Below are 18,947 nucleotides of genomic sequence, written 5' to 3'. Positions count from 1 at the left end.
CCCCCGGCCCCGGCCTGCACCCCCGGCCAGGCGCCCGCACCCCTGGGCCCCGGCTCCGCGCCCTCCTTTCTTCCCCTCTCCGGGCGCCGCCAGCTTCCCGCGCTCCCCTCCCGCCAGCCGCCGCCGCCCCATCCGCGCCCGCCTGCGCGCGCTCCCGCCCGGCCGCGCCCGGAGCGCGGACCCGCACCCCGCACCCCTTTCTCCGCTGCCATCGTCCCTCCCGGGCCTGGCGCGGGCGGGGCCGGCCGAGCGGGAAATGGGGGGATGGGGCCCGGGGGGCCGCGATCCCGGGTGGAGAGGCGGGAGGGGGCGCACCGCGCGGGCTCCGACTGGGGACTGGCGCCGGGATCCCGGGCTGGGGGGACCCGGCCGCCCCTGGGCCTGGAGGCGGGAGTGAGGATGGGGACGCTGAGCTTCCATTGTCTGGGGCTGACCGGCCCACACGGGTCTCGGCGGTGGGGTTGGGGGTAGGCGGGGGCGTCGCGCTTTCTCGCCTCTTTCGCGGCTTCTCGGCTCTGGCTGAACTTTCCCAACCGGTCCCGGGGGCGCGGCGGCGACGTGTCTGCTCCAGGCTTGGGGGGGGCGGCGGAAGTTCAGCCCGGAGCCGCCTGCCTTTCTCTCCCCAGCTGGTCCCAGCGGGAACTAGGGCCGCGGGACCCCCGTCTGCGTCCAGAGGGCCCCTGGAACGTCCGCACGGGGCTCTAGACCCACGATCGTTTGAGCGCCTACTGTGTGCCTGAGATAGACAGAGGTCTGAAAGGGGGGGGCTCACCACCCCCTTGCCATCCTCTGTCTCTGGGGACAGATGGTGGCAGCGCCTGGGGCTGGGCACGGATCTGGATTCTAATCCCATCTCATACCACTTACCAGCTGTATGACTGGGTACTTCATCTCTGGGGGTGGGTTTCCCCATCTGTAAAGGAGGTGATAATAATGCCGACCCCTGGGGTAGCTGGGAGGGTCCCAGGAGTAGAATCTCCCAGCGTGGAGCCTGGCACATAGTAGGTGCTCAGTTCGTGGTTTTTCTTCCCTCCCTCTATCCTGGGAAGAGCTCACAGTCTAATGGAGGCACGGCGAGGGGCGGGCAGACAAATGAGGTTGATGAAGTGTGGTTGGCGTTCCAGGAGTTTTTTGTGCTCTGTTTTGTGACAGAGAGAGGCCGCCAAGCAGCTGGGGACAGGGCAGGCTTTAAAATGGAGGTTGTGCAGGGTCTTGTAGAGTAAGTGCCGCTGGGACAAGAGACCTGGGTGAGCAGAGTCAGGAGCGAGAAAGTTGTGTTTGCGGGGAGGTGGGGTCGAAGCTCAGGGCCTGTGAAAGCTGAGTGCCTGGGCTCAAGGTGGGGACCCCCGAGGTGCAGAAGATGCGGGGTCAGATGGAGTCGGGGTGTGCACCAGAGGCTGGGAAGAGCCCAGACTGCCGCTGCCCCCTCTTCCCTAGGCTGCTTCAGCGCTGGCCCGGGTTGGAGCGGCTAATCCTGCGTAAGGTCTCCTCTGGCAGGAAGAGGCGTCAGAAACCCGGTGTGAGCCTCCAACAGTAGCTGGTCTGGCCTCTTTCACACATGCAACCTGCAGTACTCCCCCCTCTCCCTCTGATCTCATCCCAAATCATCTCGCTGGAGGACAATTACTTCTGCTTCAAAATGGCCCTCAGCCGCGAGCCAAGACTTGGGACTGGGACGGTCCAGTTGGGAGGGAAGCTGTTTTTGGAAAGTTTAAGACTTCTTAAAAAGTTCACTTTACAACGCATGCTTCTCTCGGTCAGAAGAGAGAAAGCCAGAGATGGTTGCAGGGCATAGGAACTGAAACCGGGAGACCAAGAAAAAAAAAACCTCTCTGGTCTCTTGTGGAATAAACCAAGAGCCCGGCGTGTGGCAGACTTCTGGGCCTGCCTCCCGACAGCTGGTTTCGTTTAGATTTTTGTGCGATTAACAGACATCTTCCTGTTCCTTTGCCACATGTATCCAGCAAGCCTCTTTTTCCTTATAAGGGAAATCCTTTGTAGAGTGTGGAAGGCTTTGATTGCAGGAAGGGGTGGAGCCCAAGATGACTAGCAGTGACTAGCAGTTTTTCAAAAATACATATATATTGTAGGTACGCACATATGCGTGTGTATCTCAGAGCTCTTTCGGTTCCAGACGGCTGACAATCTGCCAAAAGCGTGGTTGCCAGGATTCAGAATTTCCTGCATACGGCCTACCCACCTTTCTTTTTTTTAAGACTCATGAATCAAGCACCTCGGTATGATCTTAAAAATCACTTCCTTGACTGCTAACGAATATGTGGCTTTTTGGGGTGACGAAAATGTTCTGGAATTAGTGGTGTCGGTTGCAGAATTTTGTAGCTGTACTAAACACTGTTGAGGGGGAAATAAACAGCAGTTCCTGCCCCACTTGCCGGTGGTGTTAGGCGGAGTTAGGATTTATGCAGTTGAAAAGGACGAAAAAGGACCCACTCATTGGAAGGACTGGGTGGGGACATTTCTTAAGACAGTTCACCAGTGGTTTTAAAGGATTCTCCGCGTTGGTGTTTCAGAGGACACTGCAATCAGAAAAACCTTTCGGGGTCTTCTTTTCCTTTTTTTTTTTTGCTGTATTAACCCAGGGGGCAGGGGAGGCAGCGGGGTCCCATTAACGTTTATAGCCTTCCCCAATTCAGAGATTCCTCATTTGTCCTGATAGGAAGCCGCTACTGTAGCTTCATCTGCACCTTCAACCTTCGGTGCAGCCTATTTGGCCAACTCCAATATTTCTCCCTAGGGGTGGGCGTCCCTGGGTAACTCGCCTGGCCTTGAAGCCCCTGTAGGACTCTGGGGATAGGTTCAGAAGCAGAAGAGCTCTGGATTGGGACTCAAAAGGCAACTCCTTACTGAGTCCCTGAGCAAAACTGCTTCACCTAGCGGGGCCCCTCGGTTTCCCCATCTGTAAAATGGGCGAGAGGTATGAGGATTAAATGAGGTGAAACCGTGGCAGGAAGAGCTGCCCTTCTTGCCAGGGGCAAGCAATGCCACGCCCTTGGGTTACAGCTCACAGCAGCAAGTCACCAGGCTTTGGGATAGAGAAGTGAAGCCAACTCCACATGGCTATAAATTGGCAAAGCCGGGATTCTTTTTCTTTTCTTTTCTTTTGAGACAGAGTCTTGTTCTGTCGCCCGGGCTGGAGTAGAGTGGCCTCCTCACAGCTCACTGCAACCTTGAACTCCTGGGCTCAAGCGATCCTCCTGCCTCCTCTTGAGTAGCTGGGACTATAGGCATGTGCCACCAATGCCCGGCTAATTTTTCCTATATATTTTTAGTTGTCCATCTAATTTCTTTCTATTTTTAGTAGAGACAGGGTCTTGCTCTTGCTCAGGCTGGTCTCGAACTCCTGAGCTCAAGCGATCCTCCTGCCTCAGCCTCCCAGAGTGCTAGGATTACAGGCCTGAGCCACCACGCCCGGCCAAGGTCGGGATTCTGGCCAGGCACTTTTTGACCCCGGAGTTCCTGTTCTTATGCACTCCACCGTACTTCCTTCCCTGTAGGTGAAAACACCTTGAAAAGCCCATAGCGCTCTTCAGATATCTCTTCCATGCCTGTAACCAAGTTTTCTTTCCTTTCTCATACCGTTTTGTCCCATCACCTCTCAGCCAGGCGTAGCTAAGGATGGTGTTCTGCCTAGGCTGCCTCCTCCGCCCCCCTTGCTAATTAAATGGTCACCATTTAACTGAGGCTTCTATCTTCTTGCATTTATCTTGCCATTCAGATGAGAGGGAGCAGATCTTTTGGGACAGGAGGAGCTAGACCACTGATGACTCTCTAGGAACCCGGCAGTGGGCCCCAGAACACTCTCCGTGGTAGCGCTGTGTGTCTTTTTCAAGAGAGAGGCTACATTACATGTTATCCTAACATTGGGTCTGTTATGAGCTGCTGGAGAGACCAGCACTGTCGCCTTGGAGCACGCAGTGTACTTGTCCCTCTTCTGTGTTGACGTGACTGGGACACTCAGCTGTCGGACACTCAGCTGTCGTCGTTGAGTGGTGGATGTTCCCTGACGTTCTCAGGGAAGATCATACTGAAATTTTACATTCTCCAGACGAGAGAGGGTGAATTGCCGATGGCCCGGATTCCTGGGTGGGCTTCGGCGGGGAATCGGGTTAGCTGAGGGAGGGGTGCAGAGCAGGTTCCCGCTGGTGGCTGGCCCGATACTTCTTAACCCGGCTGCACCCCTGACCTCCCCAGGCTGAAGGTGACGTGGCGGCTCTGAATCGGCGCATCCAGCTCGTGGAGGAGGAGTTGGACAGGGCTCAGGAACGGCTGGCCACAGCCCTGCAGAAGTTGGAGGAAGCGGAAAAGGCTGCGGATGAGAGCGAGAGGTAAGGACGCTTCTAACCTGGCGGCGCCAGGAAAATGGGGATCGTGCCACTGACTTCCCAGAGCTGGAGCGAGAGCGGACAGGACCATGTGGACACGCGCGTGTCTGCGAGCAAATGCTTTATAAACCGTCACGCCGCGTGTACGATGTTTGTCCTTATGGTGGCCATAAAGGAAAACTTCCAACAGGCAGAGAAAGGCCAAAAAAATGGGTGGACGCAAGACCGCAAATGTGACTGTCCGTGGCGGTCAGTTTGCAAAGTGCTGCTTCTTGCATTTTCTCTGAAAGCCGCAGGGCTTCTCATTGGTGTTCCGAAGACATCGAGTTTCGGGGTGATGTGAGAAAGGGAAGTGAGAAGTTGGGATGGGCTGTCTGCGTACGTGCGGTTGGCACTGCTGTCAGGCGGGCTTTTGCCTCTTGGATGGTGACAGCTGCGTTTCAGGGACATGTGCAAACCAGCACTGTTAATGTCCTTGCAGTGGACGGTGCTCCCCACCCCCGCGGCGTTTGCAGTGTGTTCAGGCCTCCAGCAGAGCGCTCTGCCCCCGGGAGCGGGATCATTCTCGGGCACGCCTTGGCACAGGCTCGGGAAGACTGAGGGCAGATTGTGTGACCCACAGACGCGGCGGCCTCTGTGTGGGGGTAAATGGCTTCCTTGTGCGGCAGTGATGTGGGCCGGGCCAGCGGTCGTGGCGTACCTGCCACGCCGTCACGCCGGGGCTCTCGCTTCGCCCGTGAGAATCCGCCGTGCTTTTCCAGTTTAAACTGCTCCAAAGGGTTCCTTTCTCCCTGTGCTGTTGTGACCGTTAACCAGAGATTAGAAACCAGCTAGGGAATCTCAGAGACTGCGTGTTGCCCGAGTTGGGAATTTCTTCCTATGTAGTGGAACAGCGGGGCGGAGGGAACAGACCCCACCGCAGGCTCGGCTTCAGCCGCTGGACAGAGGGCGAGGGTGGCAGCCCGGGCTGGCCATGGGGACGTGTGAAGGGGCCCGTCATGAGGGGCTCAGGGCGGTGCCTGGGGCCTGGATCACTGCTGCCCACGTTCCCAGCCTGGCGGGCGCTCACTTCAGGGGCCTCCCTGATGGCAAAGCAAGAGAGCCTGGGAAGGCCGATAGCTTGTTCGCATCATGTCACCAGAGGCCTCTGGGGACACCCTGTTGGAGGCTGCCGTGTTTCGGCAGAAAGAATTCCACACTTGGAGCTGGACGATCTAGACTCGAGCCCTTCCACTGCCACCAACTACGCGGCCTTGGGCACGTTGCTTTGGACTCTTTGAGCGCTACGAAGGGTTTTCCAACAATAAACATCCCAGCGGACATGCTCGCGTGCTGAGGAGCGAGGCCTGGCACGGGTGCGGAGGGTTAGCTGAGGATGGGAGTGACAGCCCACACGCAAGTGTGTCCTGGACAGCAGGAAGCACACAGTCCTGCACTCTGGGCGGGAGCGACACACATCGACGCCACGTTGCCCCAGGTTGGCCTCTCTGGAGGTCTCTGATCTCACCTCGTCCATTCCAAGCAGGGCCGGCCAGGGCGACTATGACACATTTCACGGTCGGCCAGCTGACTCGTAGCAGGCGTCCAGCTGTCCCCAGGACACTGTCCTTTCCAGATTGGATGTTTCCACTTTAGTTCAGGCCCTCCTCACCCCCCGCCTTGTTGGAACCTGCCTCTCACCTAGTCTGCCCATGCGGTCCGTCCACCACGCCGGTTTCTACTCACTCCTGTTTTTGAAACCCTCCCGCAGGTCCTTCCCCCCGGCATGAAACCCTCAGCACCCAGCCCATGTCCCAGCCACCCTGAGCTCTGAATCCCCTGCCAGTCCCCAGATGTGTGGTTCTCCCTCCCCACAAAATACCCTTACCCTCCTTGTTGGACACTTTTGCTACCCTTGGATGCCTGGCATAAATGTCACCTCCTCTGGAAAGCCTTTTGTGACCCACCCTCCAACCCCGCTGCTCCTGGACATGTCCACAGCCAGCTGCCACAGACCTCGAGTCACGTCGTGGCAACTGCTGGCTTACAAGTACGCCTTGTTACGAGTTACTGAGAGGAGCATGGAAGGGGGGCAACAGACTCTGGAGCCAGACCGCCAGGGTGTGAGTCCCAGCTCTGTAACCTTCAGCAAGTTACTTACCTTCTCTCTGTGACTCAGTTTCTCCATCTGTAAAATGGGGATAATGTACCTACTTCATAGGGCAATTGTGAAGGTTAAGGCACTTAGAACAGTGCCTGGCGATCGGTAAAGATGAACTTGGCTGGGTGTGGCGGCTCACGCCTGTAATCCCAGCACTCTGGGAGGCCGAGGCGGGAGGATCGCTTGAGGTCAGGAGTTTGAGACCAGCCTGAGCAAGAGGAGACCAAGTCTCTACTAAAAAAAAAAAAAAAAAATAAAAAAAAAAAATTAACCGGGCGTGGTGGCGCCTGTAGTCCCAGCTACTCGGGAGGCTGAGGCAGGAGGATCGCTTGAGCCCAGGAGTTGGAGGTTGCTGTGAGCTAGGCTGACGCCACGGCACTCTACCCTGGGCAACAGAGTGAGGCTCTGTCTCAAAAAAAAAGATGACATCGCAGTGAGCTTGGTGACGGCAGGGCCCGCAGGGTTTTCCTCTTCGCAGGATGGTAGATTCGGAGATGCCTTTAGGTGAGAGGCGGGTGGGGCGTGGTGTGGACGGTGGTGACGGCGAGGCTGCTCCTTGCAGGGGAATGAAGGTGATAGAAAACCGGGCCATGAAAGACGAGGAGAAGATGGAGATCCAGGAAATGCAGCTCAAAGAGGCCAAGCACATCGCTGAAGAGGCCGACCGCAAGTACGAGGAGGTGAGTGCACTGGCGGGTGGCAGCGGCGGGAAGTGGGCGGAAATGGATCTGCCGATAGGGAGGATGCCGGGGCCGCCCAAAGGAAGCCCTGGGTTAGGTCCCCGGCTTCTGCGTGCACATCTGTTTCTGCAGAGACAGCGCTTGGCTGGGAAACTGTATCTTCCGCCTCACCAGAGTCCTGGGGACACTTGTCACTTGGTGGGAAAACCAACCGATCCACTCCCCTTTGTCCTTCACCTGAGTGTTTTGGCACAGTTTGGCGAAACATTGAGGATCATGGCCTCCAGCTGTGCATCCTCGAAGCATAAAAACTCGGTCCCTCTTTTGCCCGCTTTTGTGACTCAGCTCTTCCTGCTCCTTGTCTGCCTCACTCCTGGGGCCTGAGGAAGAGAATTAGGATTCCCTCCAGGCCCCAGGACTACTCGAGCTGAAAAACCAGCAGAAAGACCCACACTGCAGAGGGGCATGGCGGGGTGTGGTGGGGCGGGGCTGTCTGCACCGCGCATCGTGGGGAACAGTCTCAGTTGGGCCTTTCTGTCTCTGCAGGTAGCTCGTAAGTTGGTCATCTTGGAAGGCGAGCTGGAAAGGGCGGAGGAGCGTGCGGAGGTGTCTGAGCTGTGAGTGGCAGGACGGGACAGAGCGGGCCCGCTCGGCTCCCAGAGCACGGCGGGCGGGAGTTGGTCGTGTTGGGAATTAGCGCCGACCGGGATGTCTGGGACTCGTGGCTCTTCCCTCCTTTTTGTTTTCACTGCTGACAGTGGCAACTGTTTGTTGTTACTGCTCTGGGAATCATTGCCCACGTGTTGACTGTCCCCACAAAGATACTGGGAGGTAGGAGTGAGGCAGGTGGCCGCAGAGAAGCCAGAAGTCCCGTTTCCCGGGGTGGGGATCACAGGAGGCTGTGCCTGCTTAACAGGGCACTGACCAACGAAGGCGGGCCGCCCAGCGGTGTTCGAATGCCTGGTTCCTGGTGCCAGTGTCTGGCCGTGACTCATTCCTCGGGGGAGGGTGAGAGGCTTGACCGGGATCCTGTAAACTCCTAAAACACAAAACGCCTCTCATCTTGGTCTTGGAGACGAGGGATCCAGCTCCGCTGAGCATCCCGCGGTGCTGAGAGCTCTGGTTTCACAGACCCACTCCGGGCCGGCTTGCTGGAACATCCGGTATAAACTCCGATTGCGGTCTCCCAGCCCCCTGCCCTCCGTCTCATTCCTACACCTTCCAGGGCCGCCTCATCAATCACAGATTTCACAAGTCCCTGTTGCCTCACCCTTGGCGGAAGCCCAGGGTGCTTTACCGCCCTCAAACGCGCCTCCAAACGCTCCTCAGCCTGCCTCGCCTCTGCCTGGTATGACAGGGTGTTGAGAAGTACACAGCCTCGCATCTCAGAAAAATCCATTAACATTTTTCCCCACATTCCTTCTGGGGGCCCCCCCACCCCCGGGGAAGCGTAGGTTTCTCCTTTTGAAAACTTTCAGGGGGATCGTGTGCTGTAAAGGGAGATAAGACACAAACAATCCTTTGTCTTTGTGCAGAAAATGCGGTGACCTGGAGGAAGAGCTCAGGAATGTCACTAACAATCTGAAATCGCTCGAGGCCGCATCTGAGAAGGTTGGTGGTTGGCTGCAATCGCAGGGTGGCTTGCTGGACTTGCTCCTTCCTTTCCCCTAGGTTCACGGGAGCCTGCCGGGGCGTCAGGATCTGACCTTTATGTGTGAACGGTAGCTTTGGTGCCCAGCGGCCAGGGTGTGTCCTCACGGGAAGAGCTGTCCAGTGTCTGGACTTCCCGTGCAGGCCCTTGGGTCCTCTTCCGTGGGGTCTCAGCAGCATCTTTTACCTCCGCCTCCTAGGAGGGTGGAGATGGAATCTCCTCTTAGGGAGCTCTGAGCACAATCATAGGAATACAGAGCCTCCCTCCCACCTGAATCGCCTGGTTCCCCCAGAAATACCATCACAGAGGTGGAGCAGCGGATATCAGAGGTGGAATTGGGCTTTTTAGGCTGAAACGGTACCCAGAATGCCGCTGTTACGTGACAGCTGCTCCAGGAGCAACGGACACACTCGTCCGCGGCCCGGCCCACGACTGCCCCAGCCACGTCTCTGCCTCGCTCCCCTCCGACTTCCCTGCAGTCGCACTGAACTACAGTCTCACAGACATTCCAGGTTCTCCCATCGCCTGCGGTTCTTTGAAACCGCTGCTCACTCAGCCTGGCGCGACCTTCCTTTTTCCCTTTGCTTGATGAACCTCCGATCATCCTTTAGGCCTCTGCTGAAGCATCGCCCCTTCCCTGACCTCTCATCTCGGCTGGGGGTTTCTCTACCGAGTAGCCCCATCTGCTTCTTTCCTATCATTGTGGTTTATCACCTTTCTTATAGTTACCCAATTAACTGCATGCCGTGCTTGCTAGATTGCAAGTTTTTAAGGACAGGGACCATCTCTGTCTTGTTCAGAGCTGTGTCCCTGGTACTTGAGTCGTGCCTGGTGTATATTGAGTACTAGGATAGGTAAGAAATAAATGCAGCCCGCGTGTAGCCCAAACGCTGCCCTAGGTGAGAAGGATAGGCGTTACGGCAATAATATGGCTTCTGCTCTTTTTTTCTTCTTAAGTTTACATTTTTTATTATCACGGGTACATAATGGGTGTGTATACTTACAGGGCACGTGTGATGTTTGATACAGGTATGCAACGTATCTGAGTGAAATCAGGGTAACGGGTATCTGTCACCTCGAGCATTTATCTTTTCCTTGCGCTGGGAACATTCCAGCAATAGTTAAAGTGTACCCTGATTTATTGTTGACTCTAGTCTGGCTTTTGCTCTTAGAGAGCTCGGAGTCTAATCTAGTGGGAGAGATTGACCAAGTAACAGATTGCTCTGGGAATACAACAAGAGATCTTGGAAAGCTGGGAAGGGGGTTACCGAGGCGAGGAGGTGACCGGTGATGGCTGGGAACACAGATTCCAGAGTCAGGCTCCAGTCATGGCTTTGTCACTTAACAGCCACGTGTCCCCAGACAAATAGCCTTCCTGTGACTCTTTCCTGGTCTGTAAAAGGGGAGTAAGGGCATGACTGTGTCTGGGCCATGGCACAGGGTTAGTACATGTTAGTTACTATGGATCTGAGTTGAGCTTTGAAAGACAAATGTAATTTCTGGCAGGGAGTCCTGGGGAGAGGACGATTCTGTGCTGAGGGACGGGCCACATCCATAGTCATGGGCTGGGGTAGGAGTCTACGGAACATGAGCGGGAGTGGCCGGCATCTTGGGGAAGGGGCAGGAAACGCTGGGCCAAGCGCTGGGAGGGCCTTGGCTGGGGCTTGTGTTTGCAGCGACCTGTCCCGTCTTCGTCATCTTCGTCTCTCAAGTTACCGGCTCAGGCCTTTACGTTAACACCGTCGTGGAGGGCTCCGCCGTGGATTCTCTGCCTTTCACACACAATTCTGCCTGGAGAGGTCCCTGCCTCTACTCTGCTTCTTGGGCGTGTTTATAGTGCTTCCTGCACACACTTTTCTCCAAGGAATAGAGAACCTGCCTTCTTTTATGCTTTTTTCCCCCCGTCCCTCCTTTTCTTAAAGCAATGTTTTGGTTTCTCCCACAGTATTCTGAAAAGGAGGACAAATATGAAGAAGAAATTAAACTTCTTTCTGATAAACTGAAAGAGGTGAGTGTGGTCGCGCCTACCTAACTGCGGGCTCCTCCTGGGGCTGGCGGCGAAACGGTGACGGCGACTCCTTTCTTCCTCTCTAGGCTGAGACCCGTGCTGAATTTGCAGAGAGGACGGTTGCAAAACTGGAAAAGACAATCGATGACCTGGAAGGTATGAAATCACCATCTAAATATCTTTGCGGGTCCCCTCCCTCTGTGACAGGTCCACAAACGACAGCCGGGGATGTCTGTGGCGGGGTTGAGCCGGGTTTGTTCGCCTTAGGAGAGTGACGTCACATCCGGAGCACTGGAATGGGACGGTGCAAACCAAACTCAGGCTTGAGTTGCCATTTCCAGGAGGTACGAGCTCCGCTTAATTAGCTGCACGTGTGAGCACAGAGACCCAAACACAACACGGCTCTCTCTGACTCAAAAAAGTCTTCAGAATTTCCTTCAGTTTGCTCATTTCTGGGAGATGCCTTGCATTTTTTTTAAATGCCTTACATTTTTACAGAAGCTTTCTCCCAGAGAGCTCAAAGCTTATCACAAGATGAGAAAACGGAAATACAAAGAACAAAGACCCCGGTTTGCAAGCCTGGTGCATTCCTTGGAGAGGTCCAATTTTAAAAATTCTGTCCCGTGTTCTTCATGCTATAGCCCGGAAATTCCAGATCTTGAGGTTCACATGAAATCTCCCAAACTGCCTGTCCCGCCCTGCCCCGCCCCCGCCCAAGGGTGCAAAAACTCACTCTTCAGCCCCACGTGCCCCAGTGTTTGCTTTGGGAAGTGAGGTTTCCATATAAGGAGAAATGCCCCATTCCAAAGTGTAACCTTTGCACTGGGTGACATCATTGGAAATCAGAAATAACCTGGGGGTGGGGGCTGGTGGGGGGAGCTCAGTCCTTTTCCAGTCACTGCTCTTCTGAAGGTTCATCACGGCTAATCCCCTGCAGAAACGCAGACCACTCAGAAACCACTCCAGAGCTCTCTTGGTTTTTTTCATTTGTTTTACACACAAGACAGCTTTCTCCTAGCTCATGCTTTGTTTCTCACTTTTTTTTTCTTTCCTTTCGTTGCTCATGTGTGACACTCCATTCTGACCCTCGTGTTCTGTCCCCTGTACCTCTTCTTCCAAACTCTCTCCCTGGGGACCTCCGCCCTCTAGATGAGTTGTATGCTCAGAAGCTCAAGTACAAAGCTGTCAGCGAGGAGCTGGACCATGCTCTCAACGACATGACCTCTCTCTGAGGGGCGGTGGGGCGCCGCCCTCTGTCCTGGCAGTACTGCCGCCTGCCTTCTCACTGTGCTGCCCACACTCCGGGCTTCTAGGAGCTCCAGTTGCCTGCCTCCTGGTTTGGTGTTTCGAGCCTTCCGATGTGTCTGTGACTCTGTGGCCGCAATAAAGATAGGCAGTCCTCATCTTCATGCCCTCTCATTTTCATTTTCTCCACTTGCCGCCTTTGAGTCGTAGCTGTCGGTGCCCTTGACCGTGGCTGGAACAAAAAGTGGCCGGTTAGCCTTCTCTCGCTCACAGATGAAGCGCTCATTACAGAAAAGAAAGTTATGCCGACGTGATTCTTTTCTGAAGAGGCAAAAACAAAAGGCAGCTTGGCACGCGCTCTCGAATGGGCGTCAGCTCACTGCGTCTGCGTGCCAGGCGTTTTTCCTTAATTAGAAACTGTCTGAATGGAGGCTCATCCCTACCAACAACCTCTGCGCAGCTTACGACTCAGCAGCACTTGCAAAGACCAGCAAGCCTGTGTCTAAAATGAGGCTACCCTTGAATGGGGTTTGAGCTACGAATTCAAACAGCGGCAGTGGCATTTTCGTCTCCTCCTTCTTCCTTTTCTCGTTTGCTCTCTGTGTTACGCTCTGGGAATGGTGGCTGGGGTTTCCCACGTCTTCATCGTTCATGGAACATTCATCCAGCGCCCCGTCCTGGGAGGAAGTTCACCTTCGCACCCAGCCCTCAGGAAACTGACTGTACCAGGAATTAAAGAACATCCCATTGACAGGGAAAGGGAGTAGAAACTGCCGTGGTGTCAGACAAAAGAAGTGGGGTGACTCTTTACTGAGTTCCAAACCACGCTGCCTGAGATGCTGACATCGTCTCCATACCTCAGTTAACTATAACCAGGAACCCTGCTTTAGTTTCGTAATAACTCATGGGATCGGCCTGTGGGTATTAAAAGGTCATACTTTTGGTGATCAAAAACACGGATTTTTCCAAGAAAATCCAAATTTGAAATAGTCTATCCAGTCCTCCCCTGCATCCCACCACCACCTCAAATTATCCTGGAAACACGGACATTTAGATCTCTAAGCTACACCTTCCAAACCACCCCTCGAACCTGGAATTGGCACAAAAATCACCAACTAGATCACCAATTTTTGGTCACTATAGCTTGTTATTCCTCATCCTGTAATTTTTTTATTCAGGTGGGAAGCTCTGTCTCAATTGTTCTTGATGTTCATTGCTCCAAAATGCACGTCCCCTAAACTACCTGCACCTTTCCAGCCCAGCCTCTTCCTGTTCCTAAGAGCCACCCTTTCTCAACTTTTGTAAAAACCATGCCCCTCACACATTGCCTTACGTATGCCCTTGGAGAGGTCACAGACTGTGTAGGGGGCTATTTTTTGTTTGCTTTCTCTTTGTATCTGTTCCCGGGATTCTTCCGGACATTTGTAGCCTCCACCCTTTGGAATGACTATGCAGCCTGCCTATCCTGTCATTCTACCTAACTAAGCACCTAAGTGGAATTTCAGACATTAATGCTATGGAGTTCGACTTTTACCTGTTGATAGTCTGTGAGCCTCATGACAATTCTCAAGGACGATTAAGGGAAAGTAATTTTTTTAAAGATTCATTTTATTTAAGATACATAAAGTAACATATTCTCCTAACTATTTTAAAACGCAGACTGATCTTTAATACTGAATCATAAGGCTCGATTATCATACTACACATACTGAATCATAAGGCTTGATTTATCAAACTACACAGATGGAAAGAAAAAAGTTGTTCAGAGAAGTCAAGAGATTTTCCAAAAGTCAGACATCTAGCTAGCAACTAGATTTCAATTCCTCTGACTTCCAGGCCAATGTGTTTTCCATTTATTCCATTCATTAAGGAAATTGTGGTAGGCAGAATTCTAAGACGGTCCCCAAGATTCTCACTCCCTGGTGTGCAGGTCCTGTATATCCAAGGGAAAGTAATTTTATCTCAGACCTAGTAACAAAATAGATGCCAAAAAATCCAGGTGATAAGGTAAAGTGAGGTCAGGATTCATAGTCGAGAGACCAGGGTGTGAATCCTAGCTCTACTTTAGCTGTGCAACCCTGAACAAGCTGCTTAGCTTTCCTGCAAAATAGAGGTGATACCTCAGTTGTTGTGAGGCTTAAATGAGATGATGGAGACATTGGCTCATACATTCAGTATTCAGTTAACATTTATTCCCCCAGACTGGACAGGCCCAGGTCACTATTCTGTTTCTGATGGATCATAGTCGCTTGATCTCTTTTTTAAGTGCCTCCTCAAATGAAAGTTTCAGTCGTTGCAGCAGAAAGGCTGCCATCTTCTGCAGTCATTTTTTTCTTCCTGAAAATTTCCAGGCTGATCATATCACATTTTATGAGGCATTTTGCTTCCCTCTGGTATTTTAATAAGTTTTGGCCTTATCCCTTACCGGCCGTCACTTACTGTAAACCAGTTCTCTCTCGTGCTGTCACGCATAGCTCTAAATAGCTTCTTTTTCTTTTCTTTTTTTTTTGTTTCATCAGCTCAATGGCTTAATAACGTGCCTACAGTCTGGCTTAAATTTCAGTCATGTTGCTTTTACCTGGGGTTTGACCTCATTGCTGTGGATACACAGACACAGTAACACCAATATGCTCAGAATTTAAACAACCATTCCCAGAAGCTCCAAAGGAAAGATGTGTTATAGGATTGCATTTTCCTACCAAAGGCTCAGGGTCTAATAAACTGGGACTAGGGGGATAATGTATTAAGTCACCCATATCTAGGACTAAAATCTTATGTTTGTGTAGCAAGTCATAGGCTCTGAAACATTTCTCATTTATTCCTCATAATAACCCCCACAGCACACATTGGTATTATATTATCCCCATTTGACAGATGGTAAAACTGAGTCCTAGAAAGGTTAAATGGCTTACTTGGGTACAACTGGGACTTAAATTCGGGTATTCTGACTCTAGGGTTGCCAGATTTAGCAAATGAAAATACAGGACACCGAGTTAAATTTGAATTTCAGATAGGCAATGAATAAATTTTTGGCATAAGTATATCTCATTGCAACATTTGGGATATACTTATACTAAAATATTATTTGGGGTTTATCTAAAATTCAGTTTAACTGGGCATCCTGTATTTTATCTTACAACCCCGACTCCCAAATTTGGTGCTTGGTCCCTGTTGGTCCATGGTGTTGTGCTATAATTAAAATACAAAGTATTTTCTCTGCTGTGACTTTCACTCTGGCAGCTTGAGGTTTAGAAACCTTTTCTATTTTTCTTTTCACAAAGATGCTTATTAATGTATTTTCCTCCCACTCTTAATCCTCACCAGAAAAACTTGCCCAGGCCAAAGAAGAGAACGTGGGCTTACATCAGACACTGGATCAGACGCTAAATGAACTTAACTGTATATAACCAAACAGAAGAGTCTCACTCCAACAGAACTCCAGAGCTCCATGTCTTTCTCTTCTCTTGTAAGAAGTTTCTTTTGTTATTGCATCTTCGCTTTGCTGGAAATGTCAAGCAAATTATGACCAAATATTTTGTATCAGAGAAGCTTTGAGCACCAGTTAAATCTAATTCCTTCCTTTTTCCAAATGGCACCAGCTTTTTCAGATCTTTTTTTTTTTTTTCCTTAAGTTGCATTTATTCCTAAGGTAGGCAGGGTATTTCACATTGAGCATACTCTCTCAAGACTGAGGGCATTTGGTTCCTGGGAGAATAGACAACCCCACACTTTCACAAACACAGCTTCCAATATCTAGTCATAGACCAAATTAAAATGCTGAAGAATAGAACCCTCTGGGTCACCACTGGTCAGACTACAGGAGACTAAGGAGTATCACACGGGTGGGGATTTTCCATCCAGAGCAAATAAAAGGCAGGGGGAGTGCCATTGTGGGAAGTCATAAACCACGAGTAGATTAACCTAGTCATACTGGCCCTTCTCCACACTCTACTGTGCAGAACAAACATCCTCTTGAGTAGTAAGTATGAGAATGCTTGGGAAATGGTTGCAATAATTACCCAAATATTTTCTGGTTAGACCCTTGATGTTAGGTTTTCCTCCGTATTCCTTTCATTCTGACATTGTTCTCTGAGGACCAAGTGTCTTGGTCCAATAATGACCCATGTTTTTCTGCTCAGATATAATGCCATTCACTCAGCAGGAATACGGGAGAGCTCAGTCCTATTCAGGTCAGCTATATCAAAAAGACTGCCTGCTATCAATAAACTGCTCAGTTTATTGATCAAGTTTTTTTCTATTAGCAGAACGGGCTTCTCTGGCAGCAGAGCAGAGATAAAAAAAATTGGCCCGACTTCATTCCCATACTTCAGAGAATGGCGAATTGAAGAATTACTTATCTAGGACTTTAATTCCTTCTTCAGGACCAAGTTAATAAAAGACCAAGAAACTCCTGATTAAACTGGATATGGAGTACTTTGTAGACAGGGCTGCACATTTTGGCTTTGTTATATTTGTTTTCTCAGTTAACATCTCAGAGCTGAAACATTCCACATTCCCCAAGTGTGGGGGCCGAATCAAGTTTACAAATCTGAAAATCACCCTGCTTCTAGCTTATCTGAGTTCCCTGCCCCTCACTCCTATTTATTAAGCATCACACTACCCAGGAGATACACTAGCAAATTGTGCAGTTGAATGAAATTCACACTTCTCTTTAGATTCTTGCAACTGTATCATATGTAATAGTATCACTTTTTCTACATTTTGGTCAAATAAATTTTTACATAAACTACAATTTGCGTGAATTTTAGAATGCATGGGGACATACAAAGCATTTTGGTTCAACAAATGTTAATGGGATGGAAAGGGAAGATAACTGTGCCAAGAACTTCGCAAGTGTTATTTATTTGCTTTGCACCATGACTTTACAGTAATATAAGGATTACGCTCTCCATGTTACAGATGAGAGCACTTGACCTCAGTAACTCAAAAGCCCCAGTCCTTTGTCATCCCCAGTCCTGCCTGAGCCAGGCTGTGAAGAGTGAGTAGGATTTTAATAGATGAGGGAGGTGCGGGGCAGGTGATCTCTGTTGCCTGAGTTAGGAAAGCACAAGGCCTGCCTGGGTGAGTAAGGCTTTCTATGTGTTGCACATATAATGCAAAGCAGAGTAGGAAAGCTGGAAAGTAGGCTGGTTCCACGCTGATGAGAGTCTGAACTTCACTTGGTCAGGAGTGGAGAGCCACTCAAGACTGGAGTAAATGAATCAAAGCAATACATTAGGAAAATCCACTTAGCATTCATTTTCAGGAAGGACTAGAGTGGGGGTAGACTACAGACAGGAAGGCAAGTTCGGAAAATGTTTCAATCCAAGATAGTGATTGCCATAGAGTAAGAAGGAAGAAGAGATCTGCAGAAAGTAATCTTAAAACTTAGCTGACCAGATGACAGGGAACTGAGAGAACAGTGTCAAAAGACCGCTACCGTTTCACTACCTGAATTGCTTTGATAGTTTGCCCAAGATTTTATGCTAGGGAGGGGAGGCAGGGAATCAGAAAAAGAAGAAATCCTTTAAAATGTTAATGCAGCCAGGCACATACAGTCCCTCCCAGCTACTCAGGTAGCTAAGGTGAGAGGATCCCTTGAGGTCCGGAGTTAGAGACCAGCCTGGGCAAAATAAGGAGACCTGTCTCTAAAAATCTTAAAAAATAAATAATAAAAAAAGAAAAAGCTGGGCGTGGTGGCACACATCCGTAGTCCCAGCTACTCAGGAGGCTAAGGTGGGAGGATCACCTGAGCCCAGGAGGTCAAGGCTACAGCAAACTATGACCGCGCCACTGCACTCCAACCTGAGTGACAGAGCAAGACCCTGTCTCATTAAAATACAATCAACCAATCAATAAAACATCGATGCAGTCTGCAAACTATATTTTGTTATCCAGTATGATTAAAACATTTCCTTCCTATCAATTCGACGTTTAGCTGACACTGTTAGCTTGTTTAGATGGTAGGTACAGGGGGTGCCAATCAATCAAGTGTAATTCCCTCCTCTAAGTGCCCTACCCTTACTAAATTGAAGTTACTCCTTCGTGTGTCTGTCTTCTCCCTCCTCCCCATCCCCTTGGGTTGTAATCTAATTTCAGGATACTGTTTTAGTCATCCTTGTGGCTCAGCACTTAAGAAGTGCTGAATATTAAATTGACCTGTCCCAGCTCTTGGGTGTTCCCAATCCCATGAAGCGTGGGTGGAACACAGGGTGAGGTTAGGACCAGACTGTGAGGGATATAGGCTAAGGAAAGGTTTTGGACTTTTTCCTTCCAAGAGACCACAGATGGATATTAGATAAGTATACTCATCTAATAGCTAATAGCCACTGCAGAGTGGATCTGGGTAAGAGAAAATGGCCAGTGGAGAAATGTGATCTCTGACTGTGGCCATGAAAATGAAAGAGCAACTTAGAACCCCCTTAAGAACCAGGATGTGAGAGATGTAGGAAAGGTGTCAAAGATGACTTCGGTTCAACTCAGGAGGTAACCCAAGACAAACCAGTCTGAGTAGAAGATGAGTTCAGTTGTGGACATACTGAGTCTGAATAATCTTTGACAAATCCAAAGGTAGATGTCCAGAAAGCAGTTGAACGTGGAGGGAAGGCTGAGCTATGGATAAAAAACTTAAGAATCATCAGGGTGGAGATGTCAGAACCACGGGAATGAATGAGATCACCCAGAAAGTGAAAAGAGACTGAACCATGAAGAACACCAACATCAAAGGGACAGAGACCCCAAAAGAAGACTGCAATGGAATCTGAGAAGCAGCACCCAGAGAAGGGGAGGCGGAGGTGCCAGAAGAAACAGACAAATAAAACGGGGAAAGTACCAAGAAACAAAGAGAATACCCTGAGAAGGTGGTCAAGAGTATCAAATG

General features: G+C 50.9%; 1 protein-coding gene across 2 annotated transcripts in view; it reads left to right on the top strand.

Annotated features, from left to right (window-relative positions):
* TPM4 (tropomyosin 4) overlaps nucleotides 1-15,851 on the top strand; it is a 22,145-nt gene extending 6,294 nt beyond the window's left edge. Inside the window, exons 3-9 of one of the 2 annotated variants that reach the window (XM_012663591.1) lie at nucleotides 4,213-4,346; nucleotides 7,046-7,163; nucleotides 7,710-7,780; nucleotides 8,699-8,774; nucleotides 10,760-10,822; nucleotides 10,909-10,978; nucleotides 15,392-15,851. In XM_012663591.1, coding sequence (XP_012519045.1) covers nucleotides 4,213-4,346; nucleotides 7,046-7,163; nucleotides 7,710-7,780; nucleotides 8,699-8,774; nucleotides 10,760-10,822; nucleotides 10,909-10,978; nucleotides 15,392-15,474 — 615 coding nt within the window. In that variant the 3' untranslated portion in view covers nucleotides 15,475-15,851. Of the gene's footprint in view, nucleotides 1-4,212; nucleotides 4,347-7,045; nucleotides 7,164-7,709; nucleotides 7,781-8,698; nucleotides 8,775-10,759; nucleotides 10,823-10,908; nucleotides 10,979-11,971; nucleotides 15,114-15,391 lie in introns of those variants that run through there. The other variant, XM_012663592.1, reaches the window with a different exon arrangement.
* The last annotated feature ends 3,096 nt before the right edge of the window (nucleotides 15,852-18,947 follow it).

The sequence above is a fragment of the Propithecus coquereli genome, unplaced genomic scaffold (genome assembly GCF_000956105.1).
Source record: "Propithecus coquereli isolate 6110/MARCELLA unplaced genomic scaffold, Pcoq_1.0 Scaffold811, whole genome shotgun sequence".
Taxonomy (NCBI): Eukaryota; Metazoa; Chordata; class Mammalia; order Primates; family Indriidae; genus Propithecus; species Propithecus coquereli.
Note: the sequence above shows the minus strand (reverse complement) of the source record. Positions and strands in the feature narration are given on the sequence as shown.